The 24087-nt window shown below is 42.3% G+C and overlaps 1 protein-coding gene across 8 annotated transcripts in view; it reads right to left on the reverse strand.

Moving 5' to 3' along the window:
• The window catches only part of RBFOX1 (RNA binding fox-1 homolog 1), a 1322412-nt gene that overhangs the window by 638373 nt on the left and 659952 nt on the right, over window positions 1-24087 (reverse strand). For all 8 annotated transcript variants that reach the window (XM_042437945.1, XM_042437936.1, XM_042437943.1 and 5 more), the window contains exon 5: window positions 3608-3655. In XM_042437945.1, the coding sequence (XP_042293879.1) occupies window positions 3608-3655 (48 nt within the window). The remainder of the gene's footprint in view (window positions 1-3607; window positions 3656-24087) is intronic.

The following is a 24087-nucleotide window of genomic DNA, read 5'->3' on the forward strand; positions in this document are numbered from 1 at the left end:
TGATGATGATGATGATGATGATGATGATGATGATGATGATGATGATGATGATTGGGGATGGGGTTAAATGCCTCAACTACTAGCAATAAAACCCAAATTACTGTATAATTAGGGCAATACTGGATGTGGAAGCAGGAACAAACATTGCAAAGCATGTAATCCTGAAACAGAAAGGCTTGACATTTACGGGAATCATTGGCCTTTCTGAAAGAGTTACTGAAGGACCTAGAAGAGTAACGTATAAGACATTTTGTCCTAAGTCTTGCGTTAAGCCTTGAGAGAGAAACCAAACACATACAAAACCACTTGGAATCAAGATCTATATGGAAGTGGGAATAGATATTCATTGTCTGCCATGGATGTACACATGGCCCTGGCCAGCTTCTCCTGTCAACGTTTTCACTTTTCCTTTGCTCACCTGCATCTCGGCCATTATAAACATGCCGTTTGATTTCCTTGCCAGTGCTTTTTAAAGGAAATTAACCCCTGAAATGTGCCATGAGACCCTTGAACAGACGGCACTATGAAAATCCCTACCCATAGGTGGAGAGGCCGAAAAACATTTAACTGTGAATATGGTGTCCCCGAGCAGATCATGCAGTGCTATGAAATGTTGCCGCACAAAGGGGACATTTTCCAACTTTGCTGGCCTGTCGCATTATCAACTCCACTGTGTAGCATAAAGCATTTTTGATCTTGGAGGCCCCATGGTGAGCCTGGCATGCAGAAAGTGGCAATTTTCTCTGTCAAAGATGAACTTCAAAAGGATTCTTGTAGCAAACCTATTTTATTTTATTTTTTGCCTGCAATGGAGAAGCGGAGGAGCACAATGCAGTGCGGTGAATAACCTTGAACTACAAAGCGAACGCCACTCAACTGCTTGTTAGCTGTCAGCGTTGTGGTCACCTCTGGGGAACGCTGCCAAAATGTCAATGCAGATCCTGGCGAGGTTGACTTGACAAAGAAGAAGTGGACCTAATCAAAGGCAGAGGTAGGAATGCAAAAGAAAGCTCTCGACACAATGGACAAGTTACAAAGGTACATGGAGAACTAAAGTACTAAGACTATTAAGTCGGCAGTGGCTTCCCGGAGTTTTCTGCTGAAAAAAGCACATAAGTTGGTCCCCCCCCCCCCCCGAAAGTTTCAAGACACATCCTTCATCTCATTGCAAACTCCGTTCCAAAAAAGAAGACATAGGGGGATACGGACTGGCAGAAAGGGGCAGTGAGACGCAGTCTGCCCTGGATGGAGACTACACCAACCAAACGGCAAGGCCTCCGTGAGGCCTAAAAAGAACCCACATCCGACTGGTTTCTTTTAGGCCACATACAGGGTGCCATTGGTGTGCTCATGCGCGATCATGATGTCCACATGGTGCAGCACTGTTTGGGCACTGCGTTGTGCAGACGTCATCATTGTGCCTCCCATGTGGACAGGGACATGGTAAGATGTTGCAAGGGCACCAATAGTAGAGCTGGGCACGTGTGGATGCCCAGCCCTACCTAGTCCTAGTTCAACAAGATCTTTGGCTTCCAGGTAACAACATCATGATTTTCCAAAGATACGTATGAGAAGAAGAACTTGATGGATATCCTTCAAAAATAAACAGTGAGCCAATCCATCTGTCTATTAGGAGGCATAAAGCATGCTTTTAAGCAATTCGTGTCACAATCTGATCCCCAAATTAATAACTAACTATTCACTATCTTTTATTTCAAGACCACCGTTACACCAGTGCTGAAAATCTTTGCGCTTGGAAATGTGGGCAGGGGATAAAAAACGTTTAACTGGATAGATTGGGCTCCATGATTTCAAGGCCAAGCTATTGCTCTTTTTATCAGCATGAACTCTTAGGGACCTTTGCTCCCATAAAGCATCGCGGAATCTAATCAAAATTTCTATCAAGGATACAACGGAAAGTATCGAAAGCAATTTCAGAAACCATTTGGGTGGCAAAAAAAGGAGTCAATGAAACACTTTGGCACGTTTGGGCCCTCTTTGAAAAGTGAGCCGAGCTTCTGCGCGTGCTGTTATTAAACCCACGGCTGTTAGTAACTTCTTCCAGGGTTAGTTTAGCTGGGGGGAAAAAGTTATTCTGTCTATAGGTACCGGTGCAAGTTAGTAAGGCCAGACTCAGAAAAACATAAAGTGGAGTTTCAGAAACTCAGTTGCCAATTTCACATGAAACAATTGGTGCCTAGTGAATCCATTGCGGAAAATCCCAACACTTCTAAATTCTGTTTGCACTTTCAGTAAAACAGAAGAACTCAAGTATGTATTAGGTGTCTTTTTTATAATTATCCCATAAATTAAACAAAATCATATGTTTCTTGATACTAACCTCCTAATCTTGGGAAGACAGATGCAGGCTGCACTGCAGAAATAATCCAATTTGACCCCACTTTAGCCGTAATGGCTCAATGCTATGGCATTCTGGAGATTGTAGTTTTGTGTGACATTTAGAGAAGAAAAGGGGCAGGCAGAATTCCTAAGTGTAAGAAATACAAAAACCTCTATTTCTGAACAATTTTCATCGTCTCTGTGCAATGCTGGAAAATTGGGCGATAAACGAAGGTCAATTTGGGAGGCAACTTTCTTTTGGGGCAATGCCCTTATCTCCACCTGTAGTGCGTTAATCTCAGGTTAATATTCACCAGATATTGCAAACAATGTTAGGTGTCAGTGTGAAAACTGACTATGGTTAGCATTAACATCAATGTACATGAAATGACGCAAAGTGGCTTGCTCCTTCGTATTCAGCGCCACTCGGATGAGTAGCATGTCCCGTGCTTTGCCACATTTTATGTTATCTGGAAGACAACATGGTGCTCAATGAGATGAACTAAAATGGATGGAGAGGTCTTGTAGCACCTTTGAGACTAACCAAAAGAAAGAAAGTGGTAGCATGTGCTTTCATAGACTTCAGTCTACTTGCTCAGATGCATATAGACTGAAGTCTATGAAAGCTCCTACTTCCGATTTCTTTCTTTCAATTAGTCTCAAAGATGCTACAAGATCTCTCTATGTACTGATTCTGCAGACTATATCTTTGAATTTAAAATGGATGGAAGGAGTCAAGCTCAGTTCACAACAAAGTGAGGTGACGTTGTGTTTCTCTCTTGGAATTTGATTTGCATACTGGCCTCCCAAAATGGCATTGCAAGTGGAAAAGGTTGCAAATACATCTCCTGCAAAACCAGCACTTTTGCAAAAGTTTTGTATAACATCAATATGTTCAAGGGTAGTAGCGCAGGGGGAAGAACATTTGAAATTGCAGGGCATTTCTGAACTTCCAACTATGGTTAGAAGATTGTGAACCAAATGATTTCACCTAGCCATAGAAGAACAGTGCAGTGAGCTTATCTCAATAATTTAAAAGAGGAAAAAAGTTCTAGACAGAACAAAAAACAAGCAATATTCTCCCTTTTCTGCATTTGAGTTCCAACACCAGCCTGAAATTAGATCCAACATTCAACAATATGCACACATGAAAAGATAAAGGTCCAGATTCTTTATATATATCTGACTTTATGGTAAGACAGGAGCATTGTCTAAAAACGTAACATGTAGCAGAAAAAACAAGATGATGGCAAAACCAAGGACTTACTTTTCTGTCCTCTGTTTCTACACAAGAGCTGCACTCCACTTTAGTATCCTGAAACAAATGAAGGGGGGAAAGTGGGTCAGAGAGGAGTGAAAATGCCTTTCTCCAGAGAACTATGACCCCAAACCTTAAAGCAGAGTAATACTTTAATATGTATTTTAAGAAACAAAAGACAAAAATGTGGGAAACCATCATGAATACCAGGTGCTGTAGGCTATATTGCAAAGAATGAAACTGGCAAAACCACCTCTGAGTATTCCTTGCCTAAGAAAACCCTTTGGAAATCATGGGGTTGTTGTAAATCAATGGGCTACTTGAAGGCACCTCTATACACTTCATTTCCATATACAAAGGATTTTGAATTATCCTCACATACTAATGGAATGTATAGGTCTGTCCCTGGCTTCCACTCCATCAAATAATAATAATAATAATAATAATAATAATAATAATAATAATAATAATAATAATATTTTATATTTCCCACCTCTCCCCACGGATTGAGGCTGGATTACAGCAAAAATAAAATGACAAATGCATGTGAGGTAGTAGACTGAAGTCTACGAAAGTTTGTATTGCCAACTTCTTTCTTTTGGATAGTCTCAAAGCTGCTACAAGATCAATGAAAATTATATTACAACGTATTTGAAAAAAGGGGGCCGCCTGCCTCGGTAGGACAGCCTGGTTGCCCCGCAGGGAAGCCCCGCAGCGCATTGGCCGGCTCTTCTGGCTCGGGCAGCTCCATAGGCCCCAGCGTGGGGCCGCCTGAGCTGTGATTGGCCAGCGCCGGGGCCAGGGGGAGGGACTTCCGCCACGCCATCTGGGACTCCATGTCCCAGAAGGCGCTGCAGGTGGAAGTGCCTCCCCATTGGGCGGCGTCATAGCTTGGCACTGCCCGGGATTGGTGGGGATGCCGGGAGGCGGGCCCCCACCCTTTCCCGGCATACCATGGGTTCTGTGGCCTATTTAAGGCCACTAGGCGCCCGGCCCGGCGCCATTTCCAGCTTGGCTCACTGACCCACCCTCCCTCTGTGGGATCAGGGTTGCTATCACAACTTTGGAGGTGGTTGCATAGGTCTCGGATCTGGTGGGCCTGGTTTCCAGGGCTGCGTAGCGCTAGATCAGGAGTCCCATGAGGACACGGGGGTGCTGTGAGCGATGCGGTGTTGCCATTGCGGTGGCAACATTGATACAGTGTCCCCCGTTGACAAGGGATAGAGATACAACATACGTATATGCGGAGATGTGATCAATCGCATGATTGATTACTGGAACGTGGGTGTTAACCAGATATCCCTTGCCATCCTGAAGCTTGGCTGAGACCAAGCACTTGGGTTCATCTATTCAGTATGGGGCTGATGGATGACAGATCCAGACCTCATGCATCAGAGCCAACCCTACATTTCTGGTTGTTGTCTTATGGTTTGGTTGTGTTAATAAAGTTGTGGCCTTTTCCTCCAACTGCTGTGTATGGTATCTGTCCGCAGCTGCTTCCCTCTTAGGCAACAGGCACATGCTGCTACCCAGATTTCCTTGTTTGGGAAACCCATTTTTCTAGATGGATGAGAATCCTTACAGTCCAGGACAGGGGTAGGCAATCTTTTTGAGCCGGGGGCCGGGTTGCTGTCCCTCAGACAACTGGGGGGCCGAAGCCAAAAAATAAATAAGTAAATAATTTTTTTAAAAACTTAAATATATAAATAAACCAGGACAAATGTAGGACAAAATTTTCAAATGGAAGACACTTTTTTAAAAAAAAATGGAGGACATGCGAAAAAAATTGCTGATTTTTTTTAAAAATGTTAATATAAATGCATGTTTCTGAGGCTTCTATAGACAATTGCACCCCAAAGGGCCTGGCGGCAATCAGCGGCAGGACCAGGCTGGGGCCAGTCCCAAGGCCTCGCCGGGCCGCATCCGGCCCACGGGCCGCAGGTTGCCTACCCCTAGTCCAGGACTTACTCTGCATGGAAAAGATAACATTTTGTGCAGAAAATGACATTTACTGTGCAGAAAACGTCTTTTTTTTTCCTGCAGAGAAATAATTTCCTACAGAGTAAACATTTTCTGCAATAAACCCTCCGCCATTTTGCAGAAAATGCCATCTTCTGAGTAGCAAAATTCTTTTCTGTACAAAAATATGAAGCTTTCTGCACAGATCGTAATAATTTTTTTGTGCAGGAAACTTTGCGGTGCCAAAAAAAAAGCATTAAAAACACATTAAGTCCCAACACAAATAATCTTTGAATATTCCCCGCAGCATGGGGAAAACATGCATGAGAAGGAAATGCATGAAGATTCATATCCCTAGCAAGCATAAAGGATGAGCACATCACTGAATACTAATATTGCTTTGTTTCTATCTGTCAGCCAGACTCCGCACAAAAAGAAAGCCATCTGGTTTGTCAAAGGGAAAAACAACCAAACAGAAAGCACCTGCCATCTTTGAGACGTAATCCAATATGCTCATGTCACAATTAATTTTACAGAATATTCACGGCTGGGTTTTTTCTTCTCTGTCTCACATTCTTCTTAAAAACAATGAACTAGACCAACTTTTTCGCTACCTAAGGGAGGCAAATGTGTTTGCAAACATTGTAGGGACACACAACGGTTCGGTATAGGAAGTTTCCCTTTCCGAGGGGGAAAGGAATCAACACTCTCCGCTGTGGTGGAAATTCCTTTTTGAAATATAAAAACTATAGAAAGATGGAGTCACCTTTGTCAGCCAGAGAGATGGTTTTTGAAATAAAGGCTTGGAGTTACTAGAGGAAAGGAATAGTGAGTGCATCTTGACCTAGATGGAAGCTGGCACCAGTAAGAAAGACATAACATAAACTACTGAGATAAAGATATTCAGAAGCAAGGTTAGAAGGGAAAGCCACTGAATTCCTACAGGAGGGGGTAAATAGTGATGATGCAGTTTTAATGTATGCATGTATTTCTGTTCTGATTGTAAGAATTCTATATGTTTAAATTCTAATTAGCCAATCAGGTGTATTGAAGAAGCCTCTTTGTCTTGAATAATATAAAAAGAGCCATTTTGTCTTGTTCGGGGTTCTCAGCTTTTTGGAACTTGAATTCCACTGAGTTCAATGTTTTTCTTTGTCGACAACTGGAAATAAACTTATGGATTTTCAATTACTAGGTCCTCTTGCTAATCCTATTGATCTGCCAATCCTAGAAATCTAAGTTTCCTGAAATTTCTGTTACACCGCAAAGAGGAAAAAAGCACCTATCTACCCAAGGGAAAGACTCCATATACATGTTGCCGAATAAAGACGAAAATGAGAAATGAAACACTTTTGTTCCTCCCATTATCCCCAGTGAGGGCTTAGAAACACAGCTGTAACAATGTGAGAATGCTGACCTGGAAGAGAGTATATAACAGGGGTAGGCAACCTGCGGCCCGTGGGCCGGATGCGGCCCGGGGAGGCCTTGGGACTGGCCCCAGCCCGGTCCTGCCGCCGATTGCCGCCAGGCCCTTTGGGGTGCAATTGTCTATAGAAGCCTCAGAAACATGCATTTATATTAACATTTTTTAAAAAAAATCAGCAATTTTTTTCGCATGTCCTCCATTTTTTTTAAAAAAGTGTCTTCCATTTGAAAATTTTGTCCTACATTTGTCCTGGTTTATTTATATATTTAAGTTTTTAAAAAAATTATTTACTTATTTATTTTTTGGCTTCGGCCCCCCAGTTGTCTGAGGGACAGCAACCCGGCCCCCGGCTCAAAAAGGTTGCCTACCCCTGGTATATAATATTATATTATATGTATTTATATTATCTATACCCCAGTCCTTTCCAGGCCAGCATTCTCTGAAGATACCAGCCACAGATGCTGGCAAAACATCAGGAATAAACTCTTCTAGAACATGACCACAGAACCTGAAAAACCCACAAAAATCTATATAACTGTAACAAATGACTCTTCATAAGAAGCCACAATGCTTTCACATATGCCCCAAGGTGAATTTGCAAGAACTTTGGGACTAGAGTTATTTCTCACAATGAATCAATGGGACACGGTGGAGAAATATTTGCAAGCAGCTTGTCTGAAAGCAGAGAGCTCTGAGTGGACACAGTTCTGATTGTCTTTCTCTCTGCAATACCAGAAATGTAGACACTGAAGGAAACTTGCATCGAGGGGCATAATTCTTTTTTGGGGGAGACATCATGCTTTTTGGACCTCATGTGCCCGCCTTATGGCTACATGTTTTTGCATGCCTTCAAGTCATTTCCAACTTATGGCAATCCTAAGGCAAACCTAGCCTGGGGTCTGAGGCCGAGAGTGTGTGACTTGCCCAAGGCCATGCAATGGGTTTCCATGATTGAGCTGGGATTTTGTCTCCAAAGTCAGTACAGTGTAATGGTTTGGTTTTGGACCATAACTCCAGAAAACAGGGTTTGATTCACCACTCGACCATGGAACCCAGTGAGTGACTTTGGGCAAGTCACATACTCTCAGCCTCAGGGGAAGGCAATGGCAAACCTCCTCCGAACAAATCTTGCCAAGGAAACCCCATTATAGGGTTGCCTTAGGGTCACCATAAGTTGAAGGCACACAACAATTCCCGATTCTTGGTCCATAAGTCAGAAATTACTTGAAGGCACACAACAGCAACATCAACATCAGAGTCACAGTCAAACACCTGAACCACTACCCTACACTGTCTCTCTTTGCTTCCTCTGTATTTTGAGGATTTTGTTTGCAAGCATGCATTGGAAAGACCTTTCCGGACTGTGCAAAAGTTTACTTGGAAAATATCCATATGTTTTGAGAAATTCTGGGACAAACCACCTCTCTTTTCCAGCACCTTCAAACTAGGAACAAGAAAGAAAGAAAGAAAGAAAGAAAGAAAGGTGTTGAAAAAACATATTTCTCAAATACAGTGGGGCCTCGTTGTTCGCTGCGGTTTGGTTCCAGGATCCGCGTGGATAACAAAATCCGTGGATGCTCAGGTCCCATTAAATATAATGGCATAGCAAAATGGTGTCCTGTATATAAAATGGAAAATTAAGGTTTGCTATTTGGAATTTATAATTTGTTAACAATATTTTCAATTTGTGGATGCTTGAATCCATGGATAAAAAAAATTGTGGATAAGGAGGGCTGACAATATTGGAAATGCTGACAAGAAGAACCCTGAAATGATGAAAATCTTCACAATTTGCATGCCATTTTGCATAGGAAATTTTGTTTGCTTGTTTTATGCTGATCAAGTATTATCTATATTCCCCACCTCTGAAAAGTCTGGGTAGCACTAGGTTGTTAAAAAAGGAACAAACCAAGGAAGAAGGAATGATGGTGCAGAGATGCCACAAAGCAATAAAAATAGGACTTGGATGTATGTTGGAAACCGTCCATGCAACTAGTTTGCTCTCTGTTTCTGGAAACGCAGGTACTGTCTGGAAGACACTCTTCATTCCTAGCATTACCTGGACTTTCTAGGCAATGTTTTATTCCCGAACGTGGCTCTTGCATGCTGCAGTATCACAAATGGGCAGCAGATGGAAGCAAACGACCGCCCAATCTAGCTAGATGCTCAAATCCGGGCTGTAAACCCCAGCTCTTTATCCATACCAAATTGCTGAGTGCATTTGACAGGCTAAACATCAAACCGTGCAAACTGCTCAGAATAACAAGATGTAGATAGCAAAACCATTTACATCCCAGAAAAGCATAAGATGGAAACTTGAATTCTAATCCAAAATAGAACATCTAAATATACAATCCAACAGGCATAAAATATTGGAAAGTCCTAAAAAGAAGCCACAGCTACATTCATGTGCGTAATTTGGGATTATGCCCTTTTTATGAGAAATCAGACAAGGAGATATTCAATACCTACTCATCAAATGTCCCCTATTGTTGTTCTGCACTCTTCAGTAATATCTTTAGTAGTAGTAGTAGTAGTAGTAGTAGTAGTAGTTTGCTTTGAAGTCATTTCCAACTTATTGTGACCCTAAGGTCTATTATGGGGGTTTCTTAGCAAGATCTATTAAGAGTGGGATTGACCTTGTCTTACTCTGAGGCTGAGAGTGTGACCAGTGTGATTCCATGGCTTTGCAGGGATTCGAACCCTGGTCTCCAGAATCATAGTCCAGCGCTCCAACAACTACACCATGCTGGCTCTCAAAACTATTTCCTCCAACTTGCCCAGAGACAGCCTCCCATCTCCAGAGCATGTCGCCACAGATAAAAATGTTCTGTTACATTCTCTCCAAAAATCTCTCTATCATGATCCATCACATACTGGATCAATGCAAAGACCTATTCTGCCAATTGTCCTTCTCACCATGATAGGCAACAGAGGAATCCAACAGCAAATGGGAGGCACTGACTATAGAGTTCTCAGTTGCCAAAGGAAGGTTTAAAACCATGAGTAAATAAAGCACTGGAAAAGCAAAGCACAGAAGAACACGCAAATGTATTTCCATGGGAGGAGCAAAAGCTTTCCAAGGAAAGACCTGAAAAGAGGTGCAGAAATGCCAAAGACAACTGCTAGAGATTTTTGTGGTTTTTTTGGGCCATGTGCCCATGTTCTAGAAGAGTTTATTCCTGACGTTTCGCCGGCATCTGTGGCTGGCATCTTCAGGGAATGCTGGCATGGAAGTGAGTGAGTTGTGTACACACACACACACACACACACACACACTCAATGTGTGTGTATATATAATATATATACTGTGTGCCTCTTCAGGGGATGCTGGCATGGAAGTGAATGGGGTTTACTGTGTATCTATATACCTCACTCACTTCCATGCCAGCATTCTCTGAAGAGGCACACAGTATACTGTATATATTATATAGACACACAGTGTGTGTGTGTGCATACACAACCCACTCACTTCCATGCCAGCATTCTCTGAAGACGCCAGCCACAGCCGCTGGCGAAACATCAGGAATAAACTCTTCTAGAACATGGCCACATAGACCGAAAAACCCACAAAGAACTATGGATGCCAGCCATGAAAGCCTTCGACTTCAACTGCTAGAGTCAACAGAACGTCAAAGGTCATGCTAGACCAAAGAGAAGTAGAAAGATGGCTGAGTTCTCCTTGGCATTGAATGAGGGATATAAAATAATTTATGTTAATCTCAGCTAAGTAATAACCATTGATATGCTTTAAAAAAACAATTTTGTGCATGAAACAAACTTCTTCTTCAATCAACCATTTTGGACAGTTTTGGATTTTTGGAGTGTTTCAGATTCCCAGATAAGGGCTTGGTGATCCGTGCCACTTTCCTCCTTCCCTCCATTAATTCCTTCGATGGCATTGACCTGTTATAACTTGGTAAGTTTTCCAGTTCGCAGCCTGACAGGTGCCTCGGGACCCTTGGGCTGTGAATAAATAGGAGTGTTGCAGAAGTTTTGTGAGATAAGAAGCCAGTGCGATAGCTTATTCCTGCTCAGGTCAATAAAGTTTGGATTTGCTGACCTCAGCTCTTCCCTCTTACTGTAGGGTTATCTGTCACGCAACTCAGTTAATACAAACTTTCTAAAGGTCAAACAATCCAAACATACACAAACCATATATATATTTCTCTCTCTCTTCAGTGTAGCAACAACTGCTGTGTGTTGCTGGATTACATATAAAGCAAGGCTGCATCTTTTCCAAGCAAAGCAATTTTTATGAGAGAGGACATGCTCCACTTGAAAATAAGCGAAGTTATTTATTCCAAGAGCCAGTCTGGTGTAGTGGTTTGACTCCAGATTATAAATCTGGAGACCAGGGCTCGATCCATGGAAACCCATTGGGGGACCTGGGGAGAGTTGCACACTTTCATCCCGAGAAAATGGGTCGCCGTAGGGTTGCCATTAGTCAGAAATGATTTGAAAGTACACAACAACAACAACTATCCCCTGGCTGTGATTAACAAAAAGCTCTTTCAGAGCTTCTATGATACAGTAGTACCAAGTTGTTTCTAGTTTTGCTAGAGCAAAATAATTCACTCCAAAACTAGCTTGTTGCCCTCATCCATGCCATAGTATTTTTGATTCCTATGTAAGGTTGCAAAACATGGACAGTGAAGAAAGCTGATAAGAAGATGATGACTGAAATGTGGTCCTGGAGGAGAGATGTACAGATAGCATATGGGCTTCCAAAAAGACAAGTCAATGGTTGTGAGATGAAATCAAGCTCAAACTCACACTAGAAGCCAACATATTGTATATACTAGAAATTTAGGCCAAAGAATTGACTTCAAACTGAGTCCACTTATCAACGGGTAAATTTAAGCATTGTATCTTAACTCTTACTTAAAAGAAGGAATCATCCTCCGGTGAAAGGCAAGAGTATAATCTGTCCTGGAAGCACCAAACCCCTCTATTCTCTTTTGCATTCAGCTTTAAGACTAAGCACAAAGAGTTATGTCTGCTGGAATTTTATAAGTTCTTTGACATTGTTTTGATTTGCTTCATCCTTTAGATCCTTTGTTTTACGTCCCTAAGTTTACCCTCGACGTATCCACAGGTCATATCAAAACCCATAATTTCGGCCCCCAAACTTGCCCTTGACTTATGCATGAGGTTGACTTATAGTTGAGTATCTACGGTAGTTAAATTAAGTCTCATGATCACACATCATGAGACTAAATGATACATTGGAAAGAGCGGCAGCTAAAAAAGCCAATGCTATTTTAGGCTGCATCAATAGAAGTATAGTGTCTAGATCAAGAGAAGTAATAGTGCCACTGTATTCTGCTCTGGTCAGGCCCCACCTAGAATATTGTGTCCAGTTCTGGGCCCCACAATTCAAAACGGACATTGAGAAACTGGAGCCATGTGTCCAAAGGAGGGCGACTAAAATGGTGAAGGGTCTGGAAACCATGCCCTATGAGGAACGCCTTAGGGAGCTGGGGATGTTTAGCCTGGAGGAGAGAAGGTTAAGAGGTGATATGATAGCCCTGTTTAAATATTTGAAAGGATGTCATATTGAAGAGGGAGCAAGCTTGTTTTCTGCTGCTCCAGAGACTCGGACCCAATGGAGCAATGGATGCAAGCTCCAGGAAAAGAGATTCCAGCTGAACATTAGGAGGAACTTCCTGACAGTAAGGGCTGTTCGACAGTGGAATGCACTCCCTCAGAGGGTGATAGAGTCTCCTTCCTTGGAGGTCTTTAAACAGAGGCTGGATGGCCATCTGTCAGAGATCCTTTGATTTGGATTTCCTGCATGGCAGGGGGTTGGACTGGATGACCCTAGTGGTCTCTTCCAACTCTACGATTCTATGATTCAATGATTCTATGATTCTATGACAGTAAGAATTAGTTAAGTTGAAGACAAGAGGGAAAGAGAAGACTCCATGACAGTTGGGTTCATTGACCAAGGCCTTTGGATGCCTCACATTTATAGTCACCGTAAGTTGAAGGCAATGATATGGCAAATAACAAAAGCAGTTTCTGTACTATAATCTGTGCATATCACACATTGCAAAGACGATGTACGACAGTTCTCTGCCCAAAGTCTTGACAATTTAAAAGAGATGGGAAGATGGCCATGGAGGGTTTTGACAATTGGCAGATTCATTTCTCCTAGGGTTTTTTTGGTAGACCCAGAAAGTAGCTCCCTGGTCCAGTCTATGACTTTGGCCTTTGAGCTAAGTTTGCATCTCCCTGAAGAGAGAGGATTAGACTTCGTAGTCCTTGCACACAAAAAGGAGTTAACCTTTGCAACCTTTCTGCTTGCATTTTAATTTTTATCCCTTCATATGACGGAAGGTCAACCACAGAAGCTTCCCAGAACCAATTATTGATAAGGGACAAGATACCACACACCTGAAGGTCAAACTCCTTTTTAATTTTTAAGATGTCAATCATCAAGGCGCTTCTACGGTCCTCCGAGGAACCGAGAGGGAAATTATCCTCAGCACAATTTTCTGCCATTTAGAGTGGACATCCCTTAACAAGTTTTCCAATTTTGTCTCAGATAATTAAGTAAGTCCTTGGCTCAGTAATCCAGGTATTCCCTGCCTTCATCTTCATGCGCCGCGGAATGGAAATGCAGAGCCAATCGACTCATTTTAGGGAGAGCAAATTAACACTTTTTACAATAATGATGGGATACAAGGAGAGTAAGATGGCTATAGACTGGTTAACAAGAGCCATTTGAGTCTTACCCATAAGCAGTCTCTTTCTTCTTGTCTTCTCTTTTCTGGTTATATAGACGCAGTACCAACGGGTGCTTTGTGGCGCCCTGGGCCCAATTCTTAGTTCGGAGTACACACCAACCGCACGCTCCAGAACCCTAGTATGTGCCAGTGCATCCAGGAGCATCTGGACGTAACTTCCAGGAAGTGGAGTCATGGCGGCACCCTTTCCCCTTTACGGCGCCGCAAAAAAGAAGCCACTCTAGGCAGCTTCTTTTTGGTGGCGCATTGGTGCTATAGCATCCGGCGGCTGCAGCATCGACTCGGGGCAAAGACGAGCGGCATGGAGCTGCCCGGCTGTTGAGACCCATACTCACTGTCTATCCTTCTCCTCTTTGGTGATGTGAATATGATCATGCTTTGTTGTTGTTGTTATTAACTGCCCTTGAGTCAGCCAAATCATGGGGTCAAAATGATGGATTCTGATATGATCCGTGGATAAGTCAAGGGTAAAACTTAAGGACATATAATAAAAGATCCAAAGCAAAGGAAAACAATGCCAAAGAACTTACAAAACCCAGTAGGTAGAACTGTTGGTGCTCATCCTAAAGGATGAGAGAATAAAGGATGGTCAGTGCTCCCAAGACAGATTATACTCTTGCTTTTCATCAGAGGATGATGCCTTTTGTGTAAGCGTTAAAGTACGGTATGTACATTTAACCATCAGGTTTTTTGGGTCAACTTTTTGATCTAAATTTCTAGACTTATACATGTGTATATACAGGGAGCCTGAGAATAACTGTTCTGGAAGACTGTAGTAAGTAAACATCCGAATAGGTGCTCCAGGTCCAGCTTGCTTTCTATAGTGAATCAGAGAGAGTACACAACATCACGACTTAAAGCACTGGCTCATATATTCTTGAGCAACAAACATAGAAAGTTTGAGAGAGAGAAACTTTCTAAGTGTGTAATTCAAGGATATATTTGCCACGGCTTTAGGTCACGATGTTGTGTACTTAGCAGTCTTGGCTCATTCTTTAATTCTTAATTTTTAAACTAACTAGTTAAGGAACATAATAATCCACATGTGAATCCATTATCCCATATCTTAGCCATAATGAATGTTCACCTTGGGATGTCAAAAATGTGTGTTGCGACCATATTTAAAACTCTTGCTGTGATGAGAAGTAAAAAATTCTTAATGCAAACCATTCCTTTAAAAAAAAGAATTAAATCAAGTATTACTGTGGAACTAAAATCACAGCAACCAAGGCTTCAGGCAAAAGCAAGGCTTATTCGCAAAGCACCCCTAATTGCTTTTGCAGTCCTTTGGGGGAAAACAAACACAATTTGGTGCAGGAGGAGGACAGGAGGAGAGAAGAAGGGACAGCAAGATCTGGAGTGATAACACATATTATCCAGCCAAACGATGATGGATTTGAGTTATATAAATGGCTAAAGTCTTTATCTGGACTAGAACATCAGGAGAGCAGAGTTTCGTGAAAGTAACATTCACAAAAACCATTGCATTAGGAAGCTTACTTAAATGTAGTTTTTTGTGGGTTTTTCAGGCTATGTGTCCATGTTCTAGATGAGTTTATTCCCGACGTGTCGCCAGCATCTGTGGCTGGCATCGTCAGAGAAAGACGATGCCAGCCACAGATGCTGGCGAAACGTCAGGAATAAACTTTCCTACAACATGGACACATAGCCCAAAAAACACACAAAAATCTATAGATACCAGCCGTGAAAGCCATTAACTCCTTCTACTTCGCGTTGCTTAAATAGGCATATCAGGTGAAATGCATGAAAAAAAATGCATACAAAAATGCAAACAAATTTTTATGTTGACTTTTAAGGGAGGAAAAAACTCTCAAAGGTCAGGATAAACCAAATTGAAGAATTTATAATTGAGCTAACAACGTAGGTAGACATAGCATAGCATCCACACGACACACACCCTGACTCTGTCCCATGGTGGCATGACGCCATGCGCCACAATGCATGGTGCATGATGTCACGGTGCTCCTCTGATGCTGCGTTTAGATGACGCAGTGCCAAAGGAGTGCCGTAAAGCTGCGGCGCTGGTGGCTACAGTACCCTTTCCAAGGCGCAAAAAGCCCCTCACTTTGTCACTTCATACAGGAGAGAGAGAAATAAAAGAATCTAACACTGACTGATTTATCCACCCTCCAACCCCTCCAACAATACGTCAAAGTCCAAGCAAATCTATTGATAGTCTATTCCAAAATGTCCAAGCAAATCTATTGATAGTTTATTCATTAGCCACATTTCATTCACTGAGTTGCCATCCCAAGTTGTAACATTATCTGCTGCTTCTCCTTTCGGCATCATTTGCAGAGTCAGGCAATCAGGCATCATTCATTAAAGTCAGAAGTAGCTAATTAACTCTCACTTTATCTCGATGCTTGGCTGAGCAAGGACCCCAAGTCATTTGTGTCTTGGAGATCCTTTTTCAAGTCGCAGCATTGCAAAGTTAAGTGCGTTGGTTTGCTTCTTATGTTTTCACTCCTCATTAAATTTATACTGTTGTTGTTGTGCGCCTTCACATCATCCCAGCTTATAATGATCCTAAGGCAACCTTTTCTCAGTAATTGCAAGGAGGGGTTGCCATTACCTTCCTCTGAAGCTGAAAGAGTCACCCAGTGGGTTTCCATGGCTGAGTCGGGATTCAAACCCTGGTCTCTTAGCATTGTTGCCCAGTGTTCAGACCGCCACACCGCTCTGTCAGTTTTAAATGAAATAGACCGAAAAGACAAGGAGCTTTCATATTTGCTTAACGCAGAGATGTATTCTGCATTTTCGTGCACATATCTGTGTTTCAAAAACTCTTCCAGTTAGAGTTCTATTACAATTTAGTAATATAGCTTCAGTGTATTATCGGGATATGATCGCTAAAATAAAGTCAGAAAGATTTTCTAGATTCTATTGCAATTTAGTAACGTGCTCCAGGTTTCCAAGGTTCAATAGTTAAAAGACAGTGTTTGGAGTCTGAGAGCTTTTCTAAAGACAAGCAGTCGAGTCCCAACTCGAAGATTCGCTATTCATGGGGTGGGGGCCAGAGCTGGCAAAAAATCCTATTTTGCCTCATATCAATATAGATAGATAGATAGATAGATAGATAGATAGATAGATAGATAGACAGACAGGACAGCCTTCTGTCCACAGAAATGTTCTTCTACCACAAAACCATCTTCTGCTAGCTATCTCACAAATCTGGCAACAGAGCAATCTATGGGCAGAATTGTTCTGCTAGCTAAATCACCTGGGGAAAGAGTGAAAAGAGGGCAGAGGAGAAGTGTTGGAGAGATAAAGAAGAACTACATCGTATCTCTCAGAAGTGATGGAGAGGTAAAGAAGAACTACATTGTATCCATCAGGAGAAGTGTTGGAAAAATCAAGAAGAACTATATTGGATCCATCGGGAGAAATGATGGAGAGATAAAGAAGAACTACATCAGATCCAATCGTCTTCAAGCCCAAGCACACTGCCACATTGTTGGTCCTACGTGAGATCAGGGAAAGGGTTGTCTTAAAGCCATCTCAATCTCATCCAATGTGAGATGGGCTTGGATTCTGGAAATCTTCAAGTCATCTAATACTGATTCAGCAGGCCTTTAGCCACATACAGATCTACAAATATAGAAGATGATGCTGATTCACATGGAGCATTTTGGTCCATCTAGATTGTTGTCATGAACTTTGGTCGAAAGTATCTGATCTCAAGATTTGGGGGGTGGAGTCTTTACTAACCTCACCTGGAGATCACCCCTGTTCTCTGGTGGTCTTCCAACCCTGGTGAGCTTCCAAAATCTGGTGAAACTAGATGGGTTCAGGATGGTATGAAGGAAAGTTAGGATTCCACTTAAAAGACAGTTGTGGTGGTAAGAAGAGGCTGAGGTCCTTTCCTGTCCTCATGTCCAGGAAGTTGCCAAAGTTCATGGTTGGATCTTCATTTCTCTTGATGTACACCTTAACTAGGAGAAGATGACAGCCATGTCCCATATACGGTGACAACACCACAGAGAACTTAGGGAAATCAACCATAATTGAGTGACCCAAAGGCTGGGAACCAAGATGGGGAGGAAATGACATTTTATATCAAGAAGCTCTTCCAAGCGCTCTCAACTTCCAGGAAGAAACACACCTACCTCTCTAGGAGAATTTGCACAATAGTGAAGGTTTCAGAGAACTGAAGTATGCATAAAACCAAGTGAACATTTTAAATAGTGCACAACTGGGTGATAAAGCACAGATACAAACCAGTCAATGGAAGAAATACATAAATTAGATCCAATGAGTAAATAAATATACAGGTAAGGAAAGGTCCAGGGATTCACTTTCTCCTTTGTCTCTAATACTGAGAAGGGGAGAAAACGCAGGTGGAATTTGGAGAAACACAATGGAAATTGAGACTGAGAATTAGATCTACATCCTCATCCCATTTCAAACAAAATGGCAAACCAAAACCTAAATAAAAGTAAAGAAACTGCCAGTCCAAAGAGCAATCATTGTTTGCTTCATTATTGGAATGTGTCATTACATCTCTTAATTAAATCAAGGGAAAGAAACGGCAAAACCACAGTAATTCCAATGAAGGTAAGAAATATAATGGTGATCTAGTTATTACAGCTGTCTGATGAAAGCAAATCACCTGCATTAGATGAGTAAAACTACAGAACACTTGCCGGCGCTTCTCAGATAATGTAAACTTTCCATGGAAAGGGAGATATTTTCTCCATATTACCTTTTTTTGTGAGGTGTGAGAGAGTAGAGACCTATACAGCAACAACGGCAGACATATTGTTCAATGTCCGAATGCAGAGCCATAATTAAATTAACTGATAGCCATCTTACTTCTACCAAAAAACTCTAATTTAATGCTCCTGCAACTGTAATGAGGTTCACTAGAAAGGGAAGGAGAATACCGGGGAAGTAACAGAAACAAGATTAAATTAATTGCAAAACACACTGATAAGGAAGCTTGCTTTGGGTTTTGTGAAACACTATATTTCTGGAAGCCATTAAAAAGGGAGGCTGCGCACTATGTACCTTGATGACAAATAAGACTGTCTAAAAATTTGTGAGCAGTGAAAAAATAAGAAAGAAAGAAAGAAAGAAAGAAAGAAAGAAAGACGGAGGGGAAGGAAGGAAGGAAGGAAGGAAGGAAGGGGGACCTCATTACAGTCAGTAGGTTGTTGTAAGCAGTTGGTTACACATGGTCCTGGGTCAGTTGGATTGTCATTGTATTACATGCCTTTAAGCCAGTGGTTCTCAACCTCTGATCCTCCAGACATTTTGGACCTCAGCTTCCAGTATGGCCAGTATGGCCAATGCTAAGGAATTCTAGGAACCGAAGTCCAAAGCATCTGGAGGACCAAAGGTTGAGAACCACTGCTTTTAAGCCAATTCCAACCGATGGCCACCCTATAGTTGCCATTCCTTGGGAATATTTATCACTACACAGCTTCGGTTTCGTATTGCATGACTCAAGCCGGAGAAATGGAGCTGGTTGTTTTCTCCACTCCCTCTGCATCCTCCCAACAACAAGGAATTATGGATAGTCTTTCCATTCCTAGACCAGAAAATACCAACCAAGCCGCAGTCAGTCTCTGTTTGAACGACGACAACTTTCAAACTTAAATGGGTGGAAAGTAATGCCTTGCTATGCATCCCAGAAGAACGGACCCAGTAGACTGGACTTTCAGGATGACTAGTTGCAAGCTTTTGGTCATGCCGCAACCCTTAAGTATTGTGTTGCGGATACAATCTTGTGTTTGGAGGGCCCCGCATAAATATTGTGAACGGAGCAGCTGGCGTATGTCAAGGTTTGAAAGTCATGCGAACAAAGAGTGTGTCCTTGGGAGAAGGGAGGGAGAGGCTTTTGCTCTGCTGTGTCTCCTTGGCTGCCTGAACAATTTTCCACCTAAATACTACAGCACTCCCTAGTAACTCATTGGTCATGGATTTTATTCTGCAAGAGCCCCATGTAGCAACCTTATCTTCTCATTCTCATTCTGTTCACTTTCCCCTATTATGTGTTCAATATTTCACTGGAGTCTCATATTCCCATCTCGCTGCTATAGTCTACTAGCCTGGAACATAGTTCAGTCTTTATCTCAAACGTAATGGAAAAGTAAAATAACAAAAGGAGAGAGTTAATGGCCGCAGCCATTTTGTTGGGCTCTCGCATACATATGTTCCTCTCTGGCATGAATGCGGCACAATGGAAGACATGTTCCTAGATAATTAATGCCCATTTGGAATGGGAGCTTTGAGCAGTTAAGGAGACATCGGGAATAATGAAATCAATGCAGTCTTGAATACAAGGGGAATGCCTGTAATTCACTATGGATCATTTCTCAGAGAGAATTGTCACGACTGTTGCAAACCCACAATGGAGAGACGCAAGAAAGCACTCCTCACATTGACTCTACCAACCAGCCTCAACTAGTCACTTGATCCTTTCAAAAAATGTAATCCAACTGGAGTTGTACCCGGCCTGTACCTTTCTGTTTGCCTTTCTATTGACTCAAAAGTAAGTCCAATTATTTCAACTGAATCTTGTTGCAATGTATCACCTTCAAGTTGATCCCAAGTTACAGGCTTTCGTGGCAAGATTTATTCAGAAGAGGTTTCCCAATACCTTCCTAGGAGGCTGTGAGCAACATCAGAGTGTGTTCAAGGTAGCAAATGTTATTAATGAGGAAGTACACAGCTAGGAGAGGCTGCAGCAATTGGCTTTTGCCTGACCCTACTGGGAAGGGCAATATTTTTCTCCCCACTCTCCCTACTTTCAGTGAGTTAACTGAGCTCAAGCTCCTTTTGTACCTTGAACTCAGTTCAACTGAAGTACGAAGGAAGCTGGAAAAGAATGACAGCCCCATGACCTGTGGTAAGGAGGTCAGGACTGTTCCTGTTTCTGGCTATATATCTGGCAACGTTAGAACATTTGGATGATGTTAGTTGGGCAGCAGATCTTTGTACCAGCTAAACTGTCCAAAAGCCACACCAAATGGAACAGGTTGTAGTACTCTATGTGGGATATACCTAAGGCAAATGCCACTGTGGCCACCTTAGGGCCTGAACAGACAGGCCAAAATAAAGCTGCTTAGGGTCACTTTGGAGATATGCTGTTTAAATGATGTATGCGTCCTAAGAGGCCGAAAGCTGTGCTGAAGCCACGTTCCAATCCTAAAGACTGGAGCGCAGCTTTGGCGCAGCTTCTGGCCTCTTAAGATGCATGTGTCATTAAAACAGTATGCCTCCAAAGTGACCTGAAGCAGCTTTATTTTGACCAGTCTATTCAGGCCCTTAGTTGTCTTTTTATACTAATCATCTCCCTTCTCTCCTAGTAAGATACCCTTGTTGCGTGCCTTCAAGTTATTTCTACGTTATGGTAGCCCTAAGGTCTATCACAGGGTTTTCTTAGCAAGAGTGGTTCCAAAGAGGTTTGCTATTGCCTTCCTCTGAGTCTCAGAGAATGTGACTTGGTTAAGGTCAGTGGGTTTCACAGCCAAGCTAGGAATCAAACCCTGGTTTCCAGAGTCGTAGTCCAACACTCAAACCACTACATGTCCAAGACGGAGCTTCTTGTCTTTCCTCCTAAGCCCACTCCTTTTCGGTCTCTGTGGACAACATTTCTATTCAACCAGTCCAGCAAGCCCACAGTCTTAGTTTTATATTTGACTCTTCTCTGTCGTGTATCCCTCAGATCCAGACCACAGCCAAGGCTTGTAGATTCTTTTTGTACAATATTGCCAAAATCCGACCATATCTCTCTGCCTCTACTGCCAAGATCCTGGTCCATGCCCTAGTGATCTCATGACTGGATGACTGTAACGTCCTCCTGGCTGGGCTTCCTCTTTCTCACCTCCGTCCTTTAATCTCTGTTCAGCATTCAGCTGCATGCATTATCACATCCGCCCACCGCTCTGACCACATCTCTCCTGTTTTGGCATCCCTTCACTGGCTCCCTCTCCCTTTCCGCATTCAGTATAAGCTCCTGCTGTCGACATTTAAAGCCCTCCATGGACTGGCCCCTCCTTACTTATCAGGCCTTCTTTCTCCTCATCTTCCCACTAGGGCCCTCCGTTCTGGTAGTCAAGGTCTGCTGTCTCAGCCCAGGATTTCTTCTGCCCCATCTTGGATTCGCCCCTTTTCACTTGCTGCCCCTCACTCCTGGAACCTTCCTCCCCCACAAGCAAGAGCCATCACTTCTTTAACCAGCTTCAAAACGGAGTTGAAGACCATCCTGTTCAGGGAAGCGTTCCCAGGCATTGCATAACTGTCACTTGCTATTTGATGTTCTTTTGCTGCCTGTTTTATTGAATCATTTCCTGTATTGCCATGTACTTTATATGTATTATGCTACTAGAGAGGTCCCTTCCCCCCACCACTCCCTTCTCCTTTTGTGTCGTGTCTTTTTAGATTGTAAGCCTGAGGGCAGGGAACCGTCCAATTAAAAAGATTGTATGTACAGCGCTGTGTAAATTTACAGCACTTTATAGATAAAGGCTAATAATAATAATAATAATAATACGCCATGTTGGTGGTCATAAGACACCTTTACTTCACACCAAAGTTGACTTGGAAGTTAAATCTCCCATAGCCCTGTTTCAACATTGCCCTACTACTGCTCAATCTGACAGGCTTCCCAGGATTAAGACAGACATCATGGTGACATGTAATCCTCTAAACCAGAGATACCTGGTTTCCATGAGACATTGCACTATGAGGAGAAAAGCATGGATTGTGGGCCCTGTGCCCATATGTTTGGGATTGATGGAATATGGAGTCCCATACTCCCTGGAGGACCACCGGTTCTTCATTCCTCTACTAGAAGAACAACTGGGCTATAAGTATAAAAAAGTAAATAATATTCAATAACTGAATCATTGTAAATATTCTATTGGGCAATTTGTAGCTCAGCTTTTTCTTTTTAAAGAACAAGTGAACTGAAACAAGCTCCAAGTATTTACTCTTACGAATATAGTACAGATGCAAAAATTTAATTCCAACGTTTCGTTCTTAACAGCAAGTGGCAGATGGATATGCACTTGGAAACCAAACGCTGGTGCATTGCTATGATGCGATACGGGGAAATTTCCTGGGGAAAAAATGAATAAAACATGGAGATATGTATATATGGGAAAACATGTGTATAATTGGAAACGGTTTTATTTCCACTGCTGGACTTGCCTTCTCCTCTTTGCTGCCAATTTTGTTCCCTGATTCCATTTAGTTCGCCAACACCTCTCATTAAAATCTCATTTACCCACAGGTCCCACAGTGAGATCTATGCAGTGAATACATTTAAAATTACATGCTACTAATAAACATCTCTAACACAGACCTAACTGTAGGTCTGTGCAATGGTTGGTCTTTTCTTAAGAGAGTATTAGCTCAGTAGTCAAATACATGGACTGCATACAGTAGATGCCAGGTTCAGTTCCTAAGACCTTCTGCGGAAAGACTTGCAGATAAGTATAGATGAATGAACTTATTTCTGCTCCATGGCAGCTTGGCTTGTGTTTTTGCACAAGTGTGATTAATTCTGGCCAAAATTCCCACTTACAGATAAATCGGTGTGCAATCCAACTCGATGGATCAGTTCGACAGCGGAGCATGGTTCACGCTACATTTGCCTCGATTGCATTTTCCCTCCAAAACATTCCACTTGTGGTTCACATTCAGGCATGAATCGATTCAAAACGGACCCGCTCCAGCTGTTTGAAGGGCAATTTTGAATCGATTCTGATCTGCATGTGGTTCACACTTGCGCAGATTCGATTTATCGAAAAAGATGTGGAAAAAATCAGCATCCAAAAGACGTGGGTTAAATGGGTTTAGCGCATGCCCCCCTCCTCTTAGAATTGCTTCAGTGATTCGGATTAAGTGAGAACCAGGGTCATTTGAAGCAGTTCAAACCGATTCATGATTGGGTTTAAAAGGTAGTGGGAATGAAGCCCCTATTTCTATACTGTATTAATCTGCATTTTTAAATTCCACATGAATCTATCTGTCTGTCTATCTGTCTATCTGTCTGTCTATCTATCTATCTATCTATCTATCTATCTATCTATCTATCTATCTATCTATCTATCTATCTATCTTGTTGAGTGCCTCCATGTTGTTTCCAGTTTATGACAATCCTGAGCTGAACCTATCATGGGGATAGGCTTGGCAAGAGTTGTTATGAGGTGATTTGCCATTGCCTTCCCCAGAGGTTGCAAGCATGTCTATATGTTGTTGTTATGTGCCTTCAAGTCATTTCCAACGCATTGTGACCCTAAGGCAGCTCTATCATGGGGTTTTCTGGAGCTGAGAGTGTGTGACTGACCCAGGGTCATCTAATGGGTTTCCATGGCCAA

The sequence above is a fragment of the Sceloporus undulatus genome, chromosome 8 (genome assembly GCF_019175285.1).
Source record: "Sceloporus undulatus isolate JIND9_A2432 ecotype Alabama chromosome 8, SceUnd_v1.1, whole genome shotgun sequence".
NCBI classification, from domain to species: Eukaryota; Metazoa; Chordata; class Lepidosauria; order Squamata; family Phrynosomatidae; genus Sceloporus; species Sceloporus undulatus.